This window comes from Jaculus jaculus, chromosome 4 (genome assembly GCF_020740685.1).
Source record: "Jaculus jaculus isolate mJacJac1 chromosome 4, mJacJac1.mat.Y.cur, whole genome shotgun sequence".
Lineage (NCBI taxonomy): Eukaryota > Metazoa > Chordata > Mammalia > Rodentia > Dipodidae > Jaculus > Jaculus jaculus.
Window position 1 is genome coordinate 57525134 of NC_059105.1, and position 13575 is coordinate 57538708.

The following is a 13575-nucleotide window of genomic DNA, read 5'->3' on the forward strand; positions in this document are numbered from 1 at the left end:
TCAAGTCTATAGATCTTTTACATCCTTGGTTAAATGTATTCCATTATATTATAGTTTTTGTAGCTATTGTAAATGGGGTGAATGTCATGATTTCTTCTTTTCAGTTGTATTGTTATAAGTGCATAAGAACATTGCAGGTGTATAATGTTGTGTCCTGCAACTTAACTGAAGTTATTATTTCCAACAGTTTTTGATCATATTATTTGCAATGACAATTTAACTTCTTTCTTACCTTTAATTTCTTTTGACTAATAGCTCTGGTTGGGTCTTCTAGGACAATCATGAATAGAAGTGGTGAGCATGGGTATCCTGGACTCCTGATGAGCATATTTTAATAAGCACTCAGGTGTTGTTAATCCTTCCTGAGGACAGGTCATATTCTGCATAATTAGAGTCAGAATAAAGCTTATCTCTTGGTGAATGAATCAGAATTAGTTTAGCAGTTAGTGAAGCCAAATGTTTTTTTTTTTTTTCATTATTACTGCAGTTCTAGCTTAATTGGACTTATCTATCCTTAGTAATTAAAATAAGCTTTATTAATGTTCAATTAGTACTTAGCTGTGTATTTAATGATTATTTTAAGGATATCTTTGTTGGTAGTGGTTGGCCTGCCTCGGCAGTCTATGAATGAGCACTGAAGAATATAGTACCTCATAACACAAATTGAAGTGATTGTGCATGGCTGGAGAAATGCTTCTGATTAACAAAATTCGAGGATGAGCCTTTTCCTTGGTCCATACCACACCCCTACTGCCACAGCCCTTGGCTATTATTGGACTTCCTTCCTGTACATATTCTTTGACCTAAGGAAAATTGGAGATTAATTCTTTCTCCTCTTACTAATTTTAAATGCTTTTCTTTTCTTTTTTTCTGAAAAGGAGAGGGACTGCCTATTTATTTCAGAGTTCAGTCTCACACAAACATCTTAGGGCCCTTATTTGGTGTGGTGGTTTGATTCAGGTGTCCCCCATAAACTTATGCGTTCAGAATGTTAGGCCCCCAGCTAATGGAAATTTGGTAATTGGATCCTCCTGTAGGCAGTGTATTACTGGGGGTGGGCTTATGGTTGTTATAGCCAGTTTCCCCTTGTCAGTGTTTGGCACACTCTCCTGCTGTTGTTATTAACCTGTTGTTGGTCAGGAGGTGATGCCCACCTTCTACTAATGTCATTGTTTTCCCCACCATCATGGAACTTCCTCTCAAGTTTGTAAATCAAAATAAACTCTTTCCTCCTACAAACTCCCCCCCCCCCCCTCTCTCTCTCTCTCTCTCTCTCTCTCTCTCTCTCTCTCTCTCTGCCAGCAACACAATGCTGACTGCTACACTTAGGAAGCTCTTTCCTTCTGCAGGGTGGTGAGGAAACTGAGGATCTCAGTTTGTCCTCATGATTATGAATGTGTGTCTCACACAAATTTTCATGTCACGAGAAATGCCATAAAATTAAATATTTTCTCCATATGGGGTGCTATGTTTCTGTTAGATAATGTAGTTCCATTTGGATAAGAGTTCATCTTTGTAATTCATGAAATGCATTTAAACAGGCCTGTGAGGCTTTACAGTGATACTTCATTTCTATGTTATTGCGCAGGTTTTTCTCATTTATGTGGTTATGCATTTGTTTCTGTTCTCCACAAACATTCTTTGGCTATTAATGCTCACTTTGCCAAAGAAGTTAAAGCCCATTCTTGAAAGTTGGAGAAAGCTTCAATATACTTAGAATACCAAGCAAAGAAAGTAGATACATGTGATCAAAATAGCTGTAAATTGGTAATATATGCTATCTTCTAATTTCTTGGAGGTATTGATGATGGAATCCGTAGCTTAACACTTGCCAGATAAGCACTATATCTCTGCGCTGATATCCATAGCTCTAATTTCTAAGTTTTGTGGTATTTCCTAATGTTTAAGTCATTTACCATTCACCAAATAATTCTGAAAATATCTGATGTACTTCTGTGTTGTAAAGACAAAAGTTATATACCTAACACTTTTATTTACCTTTCTGTTATAAACTTCCATTAATTTTTATCTGAACAATGCAGAGTAGCATTTATATAAAATAAAAGCAAATGTCAATTTAAGACACATGCTATACTGATAGTGCATATTTTAAACTTTTTTTGGCAGGCTCTACTAACGTATTGGCACATTCTCTTTATGGAATACCTCACGTTGTAACTGCAACTATGCACATTATACTGGGTAAGAATTCTTTAAGAGACATTCATGTTGTATAAGGAAGTTTTCATTTATAAACACTATTTTGTCTTTTTAGATTCATCTGGGATCGGTGTGCTCTTTATCTCTCAAAACATAGAAATGCTTGACTAAAACCCAAAAGACAAAACTTCTTCTATTTCTTGTATCTACATTACCTTGTTTAAAAATACTTGCTTTGTAAAGATCAGTAAATGAGGTTTTGATATAATCTCAATGAGCAAAATATTATAATATTCAGAATCACAATTTTATAAATGAAGAAAATTCATGCATCCTGTTTGCATATGCAGTTTTTACTATTGTTTGATTGTATTGACACTCCAGGAGTAAGATTGTTATCAAAAAAATGAAACTACAATAATAATATTTTAACAATTGCCTGTCTGGAGACCATGCATTATCCCACTTGATGTCTTTCTAGTTCAGACAAATGCAACATGAAGTAATGTGAAATCTAAGCTTATTTTGCACATCTATTTCAGCTTCACACCCTTGTTTATGTCTTATGTGAAATAGAAATGGGGAAAAATTTACTGCTTTGGTATACTTCCCTCAGCATATGAAAAAACTATCCATGGAATTTATGGTAGTCATAGGTAAAGATGGGGAATAGTCAACAAAGCTAACAATGTTGTATGGTACCTTGAAATATTCTTCTAGAGGTAAACACATATGCTCTCTGATGTTTGCTGTTTCACAACTAGTCCTCCTTCCTCACTGATGGACTCATTTTCAATCTAATGTTGAAGGGCACATGCAGTCAGTTGATGTCTGCACCTTTAGCAACATGGGCAAGCTTCTTCGCTTTGGGTTCTCAGCCATGTTTGGTTTTGGTGGAAGAACTCTGGCTCTGGCAGAAAAGTATCGATGGATGTCTCCTAGTCAACGGAGAGATTTTGCCGTGATGAAAGCATTGGCCAAACTTAAGTAAGCATGTTTTTTCAACCACAAATTCTGTATCCAGAGCCAATGGCTATCAAAAATAAATTTCATTATTTTTTAGGTCAGAGGAATGTGAAATATCATTTTTACCAACTGACAGCTCTCAGGATGAACAAGAAATGTAAGTAAAAGCTAAGTGTAATATAGATATCTTTACCTCCCTTTACAGAATAGAATATTTTGATATGAGCAGTTTATCAGATTTGTGATCTTTGACTATTTTCTGGCATATTGATGAAAACTATAGAATCATAGACTCCTTAAGGTTTTAGTAAGCATGGAGTTGCCTTCCCATCCACCCATCTATCCATTGACATTGATCTATATACCCAATTATTATTTGAGTTCTTACTACATGCTAGAGACTTTGGATATAACTGTGAGCCCAAATCATCATCACCAACCATTTTCACCATCATCATCACCTAAAATTTTGACTTCATGAGAATTTTGTTCTTGTATGGGACATAAATAATAAACATATACTAAGAAGGGGTTCTTGTGCTTAAAACTGAAAATCATTATTCCTTACCATGTTTTTCTACTTTAAAAAGTTGGAAAATTAATAAAGTTGGCAATAAAAAGGATTTACCCAAATATTCTTGCAAAGAAAACATTTAAATGTACAATAATAAGTCCTTTAATTTCATCAGTTGTATAGATAGTCTTTTTATATCTTTTTTGTTTGTTTGTTTCTATGTTTTAACTTTTAGGAGGGCACAGGCATCTCCAGAATCTGGTGAGTCCAAATGAAGGTTTGTGAGACCTGATCAGGCCCTACTGATAGTTTTCTTTGGTGAGTAAGTAACCAGCCACTTGTTACGTTTAGGCTGCTGTGGTACTCAGTGGCAAGTGATCCAGGGCCAGTTTTTGAATATCAGCATCATGGCAATTCCCTGCCTATGTTCAGTGGCACCTAGAGGATTGGCACCTGACACCAAGTAAGTGTTTATTAAATTTTTGCTACTTTTAAAAATTAAGCAGTTTTATCTTTTATAATAACTTTCTCAACTCTTAGCTAGAAACACATTAAAAGCTAGTTTCTCTTTGAATAATATTAACATTTCTAAAGGGTTTTTCATCATGATAAATTTATAAAATGGACTGGACAAAAAAAAAAGGATTGGAAAAATGGGTGATGATCAATGACTTTTTTAATAGATCTGTGGACAAAATATTCCTTTGATTTTCCCCACAACTTTGTATATCCTTTGATTGCTTTATTTATTAAATCTTTGCTACTTGTTGAGAACAGTATCCTATATTCTTATGAATGCCTATTTTAATACACATATAAATATCCTTAGGATAAAAAGAATAGCGCACACATACTTACATTTGAAACTTTTAGTTAGAGGAATCATTTTACTTATGCTTAATTTGTATTATGGACACAGGAATATCTTTACCACATTTTCAATTAAAGAACTTATGAGACATTTTATAAATCCACAGAGTATAGACATTTCTGTTGCAATTTTTTAAAATACTTTTTCATTATTTATTTATTTATTTGAGAGCAACAGACACAGAGAGAAAGACAGATAGAGGAGGGAAGAGAGAATGGGCACCCCAGGGCTTCCAGCCACTGCAAACGAACTCCAGATGCGTGCGCCCCCTTGTGCATCTGGCTAACGTGGGATCTGGGAAACCGAGCCTCGAACCGGGGTCCTTAGGCTTCACAGGCAAGCACTTAACCACTAAGCCATCTCTCCAGCCCTCTGTTGCAGATTTTAAGCAGATGTCTATTTATGATCCTACAAATAATTTTCTTTCAAAAACAATAATGTAGAACATAGCAGAAATGATCATGAATGATGTCAAAGTCAGTCAATTCTAGGTTTTTCCTGGTGGTGAAAAGAATGCTGTCGGTGATTTGGTGAGGGAAATTTACATTTGTAACATTTTAATAATTAGTTTAAATCTAAAATATTTAAAAAAATTTTAACAAAATATTTAAACAGCATGATTAACAGTTTGAAAAGGGCATTTGCTTTAAATGTGTTTCTTCCTTATAAAGTAAATATGCAAACTTAGAGAAGAAAATAGAGAATCTCAGGAGTCTGATAGCCCAGATAGCTGGTGCTCAACAGTCTCATGTAGCGCCGAATCAAAGTTTGTGTCTTTTAGAAATTAAGTCTAGTTGATGTCCTCTGCCCATAGCCTTAGAAGTTCTGGATAGCTATGTGCTTCCCAATGCAATTTCCTCTGCCTCCCATTGGAGAGTGTCTGGCTGAGGCACTGTGTTCTGCAGGCTGTGCTCCACAAGGTTGTGTATATAAGCCTGTTCTCTAGGGGACTCATTCCTGTCCTTTGGGTCACAAATGACCCATATCTCCTTCATAGCTACCCCATAACTGTTCATATCCTTGCCTGAATTCTGCTGCTGACTCTCCAGGTTTAATCAGCTCTGAGAAGAATGATGAGATTTTTTTCCTGTGACTTGTTATCAAAACATGATATTTTATGCAAAGGCCGTTAGACTGGGCCATAGTGTGCCAGAGATTTTCAGAGATATAGCTTCTAATTGATTCAGGACAATGGAATAGTAGAGCCTTCTAGATTTTTCTTCTCCTTCTTCTTCTCCTCCTCTTCCACCCTCCCCCTCCTCCTTCTCCTTCTCCTTCTTTTTTTAAGAAAGAAGTTTAATTTACTTCAGATACCCCCAGGGTAAGTTTCATTACAAGTTCATTACAACTGATATTCCTATATTCTGAGGATTTTAAATTTTAAAGCATTACAAATATGTGAACTACTTGGACAAGATGGGCACATTCGGGATGGTACAGCTATAGATTATGTGAACCACTTAGTATAGTACTCTCCATATGACAATTCTAACAATTATTAAATGTTGAACAGCAGATATAGCTCATGCTTTTCACACTTATGAAATCACACAACTAAATAAAAAGGATGTGCAATAACACTTCTCTGGTTATTGTGGTTTATTTTTTGTGGGGAATCAGTGGCAGGGTAGGGTGTAGGTGTAATGAACCCCAGCAATTAAGAGCTCAGCTGTGATAATCATTTGCCTTTCTCTGTGTGCTTTTGTGTAAATCACTTCCACTTGGGGTGGTCGTTCCTTCTCCATAAAATAAGTCAGTGGTGAGATGACCTCTACAGTCTCTTGCAGATCTAATGACCCTTCTAAGATTTAAAAGCTCCTTTTGATGTGATTGTTACTCTCGCACTAACTTCCTATTTGCGCTGAAATCAAGCTAAAGTTATTTGCATGTATTTCTGCAAAATGCATGTGCAAGGAGCTGTTTTGGTACTAAATCACACCTCCTGATTTCCAGTTTCTTATATTGGATGGAAGCAAGATTAAAAGAGTCATTTAACTCAACATGTGTGGAGGCAGTTCACTCGACTTCATCAACCAAAGGCACTTTGATCTATTCTGTTCCCTTTGTCACTTAGACCTTCTGCCCATAAATAAATGTTGACTTGTGTTATATCTGTTAGACTGGAAATATTCGCTACTTCCAAGTGTATTTTTCAAGAATGCACATACTTGCATCCTTGAGATTTTTACAGTAGGCTTTAAATTATTTTTGATGTGAGTAGAATTCATGAAGGAATGAAGAGCTCTACAGTAAGGGCTTGGTGAGAAGGAATCCAATCATTTAGTAAAGCTAATCAGAAAGCTTGAGAGATGAAATGTGATGTGATTTAATATGTTGATGACTTGTCCATATTGTCCAATACTTCTAATAAGGGGTTTCTTATGAAAAATTAAATGGAATTATTTCCAGTACAATCTCTTAATAAACTTACTGACAATACATATATTTTAATTTCAGATTAAATAATGGAAGCATGGCTCTCATAGTTGCACGAAATACTACTCGGCCAGAATTTATAAAACACCTGAAGAGATATGCCAGTGTAAAAAATCAGGTAATTTCTTTTTGTTTCTCATCTGCAAAGTCATTAATCATAGAGAGAAACATGTTTCAAGAGTTGGCATTGTCTTGCTTCATAAGAGCTTTATTTTCATTTGAACACAATCACCTTTCTTCTTATTCAGATTTAGAAAATAATTTATTAGTATTAATATAAATTTGCTTTCTTGAGATGTGGGTTATACCTGTTTCCTTGTACAAAGACAAAAACTTCTATTATTGAATTGAAGAAAATTAAAGATAGAATTGCATATTGAAGCTGTTCTCTGCAATGAAAAGTATTGAAGTCTGACAATTTAGTTTCCTTGTGTTTAAGGTAGTGGATTCATAAGGCTATGATGTTTAAAGTTTCTTAACATGTGTTATTAGATCTGCTGCTACTGATTGGTTGCAATAGATTTGCAGATATGTGTTTTACAACACACATTTATAGATATTACTCAAAACTGTCATTTGTTGTGAGATGTATTTCCATGTAAGTGACTGTAGAAAGAGAAACTACCTACTTACAAGCCATATTCTTTTGGCAAACATTTCAGCCCAGCTGTTAGTCTTGAAGTACACAGGTGTAGTTGTAAAACCCTACAGTGTCAAACATTCTGAAGGATAGGAGAGGCACTTACATGTATTTGGGATGAAAATACAGTATGAGAAAGGTAGGAATTCCAGTGTCTGGAGGGCCTGGTGTGCCCATTCTCTCCCTCTCTGCCTCTGCCTCTTTCTCTCTAGTAAATAAATAAAAATAAACAAAATTAAAGAGAATTAGATATTAGTTAGAAATTCAATATAGACACACGTTAACTGTAAATTTCTAGTAAGACAAAGTGGACAGGCAGATACCAGTTCATAGTAAAAGTTTCAGGTGTGTGAGAGAAATGTGTAGATTATTTATTTATATTTTTTACAAATGAATGTATGCATTTTAAAAATTTGCTTAATTTTAAAGCACTAGTGCCTGGTTGGAGTGATGGCTTAGTTGTTAAAGCACTTGTCTGCAAAGCCTAAAGACCCATGTTCAACTGTCCAGATTCTATGTAAGCCAGACACGGAAGGTGTCGTAAGCACACAAGGTTGCACATTCACATAAAGTGGCTCAAGTGTCTGAAGTTTGATTGCAGTGGTTAGAAGCCCTGGTGTGCCAATTCTTTCTCTTTCTCTCTCTCATAAAAAATGAAAAAAGAAACAATAACAACTTAAAAAATCCCAAATCAGTAGACATCAGTTGCTTGTAAGCTCATAATATAGAAGTAAAAGCATTAAAAATACTATGTCCTAGGAACAATCAATATCATTACTTTAAGTTTTCCTTACTCCTATTAAGGGTTACTTTAAGAGTACTAACCTACTAGTGAGTCCTTGAGATACTGTGGTGGGCATCAGTGTTTGGAAGTCCTTATTCACCCTAATCTCTGATTCTGTCATAATGTGCAGCTCTTACTCCTCATAATGATATCATTCAATTAACTTAGGGTACATCATGACAACTTTATTGTTAATGGATTATAAGTGTGAAGGCCTTGCTTCTTAATAGGTAATAAGCACAGGTATGAGGTATTAGGACTACACATTTAGGGCAGGGAATGTACCTAATTTAACCCATAACAGTTACTGACAGTTCAATTAAAATACATAATCCTTAAAATACATACTTATGCAGTTTTGATTTCTGAAAATATGATGCATATTTCCAAGCCCTTAGACCTGATGTATGAGCGATCTAATCTAGTGACATTCAATCAGGTTCATAGAAAATCAGGCTGGCAGGCTTTATTATTCTTATGTCTGAAGAAAACTGGCTCAACTATTTATAAATAAAAATCAAGAGGGAAACTGCACAAACTTGCACTTGGAAAGTGCACAATATCACCTTGACTGCGGTAAAAAATGAAAACAGAGGACTTAGCCAGTGAGACGACCTTCTGAAGGAGTCAGTGTTGAAGTGATTGGAATTCACTGAGCCAAAGTGATTGTGCGTTCTTCATCTGCTTAGTTAGCACTTTGTGTCATTATGTAAGTTTACAGTACATGTATAACTTGTAGCTATAAACATTCTGTGCCATTAAAGCTCTCACAAAACAAAACAAAAAAAAAATCAGGCTGGTACCACAAAGAACTGCTTGGAGTCTGTAATGCTTTCTGAGTCAGAACAGTACACCTTATAGTCCATGAGAAACTCAGTATTCTACAGTACAAACTATAAAATGTGCTGGTCCTTCATGTTCACATATGTAAAATACGGGTTTTGAGTAAAGTATCTTATCAACTTTTAAAATTTTGTGTTTCACTGAGGTTTATATGTAGAAGGGGGAAAGCATAATGAGAATGAACTAAGGGTAAATATCATACCATTTGTCTGAAAACTGAAATGAGTAGTTACTGTACATTTCTACTAAAATTCTTTGGGTATCTTAAGTATTTCAGACAATATTTTGTTCTGATAATTTCCCTTAGCAATGAAAAAAGATATAATCTCAAAGTTTCCTGGTACTATTCTTGAGTTGTCAGTAACAATTACAATTATCTTGCAAATTGTATCTGTTGTTAAAATGGGGCTAAGACTGGCAAGCATTTGTGAAGATCATACTTGAATGGCTTTCTCCTTTGTGAGAAGATACACTTCCCACTTAATTCCATATGTTTGGATTTGGTTTTTCTGTCAGTGTGTGAAACTTATGCTAGAGTTTGCTTTATCAGCTAAATAAATTAATAATGAAGTCAGGGGAACATACGAATTTTGGGTATCAATAGACCAGTCTTAAAGATTTAACCATTAACTGGAAATGTATAATACCATTATTGTATATATTCCTAGGTAGGAACTATTTGTCATATAGAAGATCTAACTGAACCTAGAAAGCTTCAGGAAACTGTTTCCAACTTCAGAAAACCAGTGGGTACCTGGTGATAAACTGTCAAAGCTATAAAAATGTGAGCATTTTTTGTTTTAAGAGGAGGCATTATGAAGCTTCTTGGTTTCCATTAGCAATGAGAGTAAAGTGAGTTTTCTGATTTTTTTAATCTTATGTAGTTTAATTTTCCATTTGTGGAGACCTTCACTGTTAAAGAAGTAAAAATTCAACCAAAGAATAATACCAGTGGATACAACCGAGAGCATGAGGGTGTAACTCATGAATCTGTTTCAGAAAACAGTTTCCCTTGGAATGTAGATGGTGACTTAATGGAAGTTTCATCAGAGGTCCATGTTAGGTAAGCCTAATTATTTCATTTCCTTCTATGTGGACCTACAGATACAACACTAGTAATATAATGAAAGTCATCTTCTTAAGCCCACAGTAGATTAAACACCAATAAATTAGAAAGCACAAAAAATGTAAGTGCAACTACCAATAAATAAAGTTTAGCTTTATTCATCATTTCATGTAGAACAACAAAAAAAATTCTTTGGTTACAATTATCTACACTGGATTTACAAATCATTGTTTGGTATAAACTATGGAGGTAATGTGTTCCTATAATTTACATTTTGGATCTTAGAAGGTGGATCACAATATTCAACATTTGTGGGTAATAATGTTACAGTCTTTAAGTTCCTTCTCAGTAGGCTTTAATGTTGCCACACTGTTCAGCAGTTTGCTCTATCACGTCTTTCCTTTTTTTTCAATTGTGCCTACAAAGTAATGGGTGCATTCATCAAGTCTTTACAAAGCATTCAGCACACTGTACACATTATTTACCTAAGTAATAAGAACAATGGGTATAAACAGCTGTAGGCACATGCAGACTCATTCTTAGCATTATGACTTATGGGACAGAAGTGTGCTATTAGTTGTAGAATGATATAGAACTGACCTTTCTACAGCAGTAATGCAGAATATTTGTCAGGTAAGAAAGGTGGTTAAGGTGATTTTGAGATGATCACTGGTGTTGCAGTTTTAGGCCCTTCAGTTGTACTCTGTTATGCATATATGCTTGCTTGTGTGTTATCAACGTATGCATACTGTTATGTACCATACTCATTTGTATGTGTGTGAAAATGTTAAGTTAGTGAAATAATAAATAACATTATTCTTTACAGATTACACCCAAGACTTATCACACTTTTTGGAGGAAGCCTGAGAGAAATGGATGATTCCCAAGTAACATGTAATTGTTTATAAAAGAAATATATAAAGTAGAAATTTATCATGAAGGAATTTGGTTATGATTTAAGCAGATATCCTAAGAGAAAATGTTTTAGGAGAAATGGGTAGTTTAACAATAATAAAATTAAGTTTCTAAACCTTTGAAAATCAAGATGAAACACAAAGTGAACCTAAAGCAATGGACACTCCAGGCTTTAGAGGCATTTACTGGAAATGAGTAAACATTTTACATAATTATGCTACATCAAGGTATATAAACAAATTTTCTGTACAAACATAACAGATATCTCAAAACTGCTCTCAGTTCACTGATAAGAGAACTAATTGAAGGGTTAAATTTCAAACTCATACAGCTAATTAAGTGATAGAACCAGCTATAACCACTCATTTTTTTTCAAAATCTTCCCAATACCTAGACTGTTGAACTCAAAAGAATGACATGGTTTTTAAATTTTTAAAAACTTACCATACAGATAAATTTAAAGTTTATAAAAAAGTTATATAGAAATACACAAAAATATATTTCTAACTGGGCAAAACTTAGCCCAGGAGGTAGCTGTGTTCCTCATGTGCCTGAAAGACTTGGGCCAGTTAATCAGAGCACTTGGTTTTCAGTGTAAAAATTCAATTTTAACTTTCCTCAGAGATCATTGCTTGAAAAGACAGTTTTTGATGAATGATCATTGGTAACTGCCAGAAAGAATTGCTTGACCTAAAATACATCTTTTGTACTCAAAAAGGTGTTCCTTAAAAATGTATCCATTTAATTAAACATATTTGTGTGCACAGTCTGAGTTAATGCTTTGTGTTTCATTGCTTAAATGCCTTCACAAATCCCAGTGCATTGCTTATTCTCCAGGGATGGACTTCAGGAGTGGGATTGTGACTCACAGGAAGGGAAGAGCAGAGACTAAAGGATGCGCTTTTCACAGATGCTCAAAGTTTGGCCACAGTTTTCTTACATACATGTATAGACCTAGATGGTGTTTTATCAAAAACACATATATGAAATAAATATTATAAAAATGACTAATTACAAATGTAAAGACAAATTATTTAAAAACCAGGGAGAAGTCATTTCATTTTAAGATAGAAACTGACATAATATCAACAAATTTATTAAAAAAATCTTATCAAAATTTCCATAAGATATGTTCTGAAGGCATCACATTTATGTTCAATATATATAGATGAAATCAGTACTTTTTTAGCTAAGTCTGTGAATTGTTTCTTCTCTGTAGAAGATTGAATGTTTTTATAGGCAATAGAACAACAAAAAGAATAACATAATAACAGCAAATATTTTATGTATACCAAATGTATATGATATTGGCTACCTAAGTACTCTTTGCACAGTTTTTAAAAAATCATTAGCAAGGTATAGTTTTCATATTACTTACATCAGCATGTGTCAGATAAAGTGCAACATTTATAAATTAAAAAATTGGCTTTACAAACAAAATTATGAAGACTTTAATATATGTGCTACCACAGTGAGCACACTGAAGACTTTAAAAATGTATTCCTGGGTGCTTTTGGTAAAGGCATATTATAGGATGCTAATAGATTTATAATTATAGCAACACCTATATATATATATTTTTTAAATGTATATACACAAAAAGAAAGTAGAATCCATAGCTATCTATTTATCCAAAAATCATCTGCCTAAGCTTCAACCAGCGTGCAGAGTCAGCATGAAGTTTGCTCCTTAGGCCTACAGTATTCCTGTTCCACAGAATAATGGGCTTATTGGAACAAAAATCATAGAAAATGTGCTGCTTATGATTGTCTTTGTAGTTCTTGATATATCAGAAAAAGCCTAAGTGAGTCTGAAGAACATGTTTCAAATGAGTCTCACAGATATATTTTAAATAAACCAATGCATACTGAGTGGAGTTAATTTTACTAAAGTGAACACATCATATATAGTAATAATATTTCTTTAAAAGAAAAGATATCCGAAGTCCCATATAATTTTACTCAGATTTAATTTTCTTGAGCAATTTCAAAGCCTTAGTGTTTTTCCTCCCACTTAACAGGCAAAAGGGAACCTTTGGGCAGTTCTGTTCTTTCTTGAATTTCCCTTTTGCATTAAGACAACATTTGTGACAAAATCATAGCATGTACATGGAAAAGGAGCATCAGTCTGTTTTTTTTGTAAACTGTGCTTTGTTTAACCCGCATCTGTCTTCAGTTCTCAGTTTGAAATAAGACTTTAATCATCATTGTCTTTACTGTTGACATAACTCCAGCTGTCTCTTCTGTTTTCTTCTTGGAGAATAGACTTGTACTGTCTTTTAAAGAAGCCAGCCTAAGAACATAATTTTATAATAAAATTATAATTATAATAAACACTGTGTAGTCTACATATAAAAATGTCTACATATAAAATGACCACA

At 34.2% G+C, this 13575-nt stretch overlaps 2 protein-coding genes across 2 annotated transcripts in view; one reads left to right on the forward strand and one right to left on the reverse strand.

The window, feature by feature from the left end:
• Positions 1–11947, forward strand: part of Cerkl (ceramide kinase like) — a 121860-nt gene extending 109913 nt beyond the window's left edge. The window contains exons 6-13 of the mRNA XM_045147054.1: positions 2128–2202; positions 2970–3147; positions 3224–3283; positions 3876–3901; positions 3992–4103; positions 6969–7065; positions 10099–10277; positions 11107–11947. Coding sequence (XP_045002989.1) covers positions 2128–2202; positions 2970–3147; positions 3224–3283; positions 3876–3901; positions 3992–4103; positions 6969–7065; positions 10099–10277; positions 11107–11188 — 809 coding nt within the window. The 3' untranslated portion in view covers positions 11189–11947. The remainder of the gene's footprint in view (positions 1–2127; positions 2203–2969; positions 3148–3223; positions 3284–3875; positions 3902–3991; positions 4104–6968; positions 7066–10098; positions 10278–11106) is intronic.
• The window catches only part of Itga4 (integrin subunit alpha 4), an 82850-nt gene continuing 79693 nt past the window's right edge, over positions 10419–13575 (reverse strand). The window contains exon 28 of the mRNA XM_004660285.3: positions 10419–13487. Coding sequence (XP_004660342.3) covers positions 13392–13487 — 96 coding nt within the window. The 3' untranslated portion in view covers positions 10419–13391. The remainder of the gene's footprint in view (positions 13488–13575) is intronic.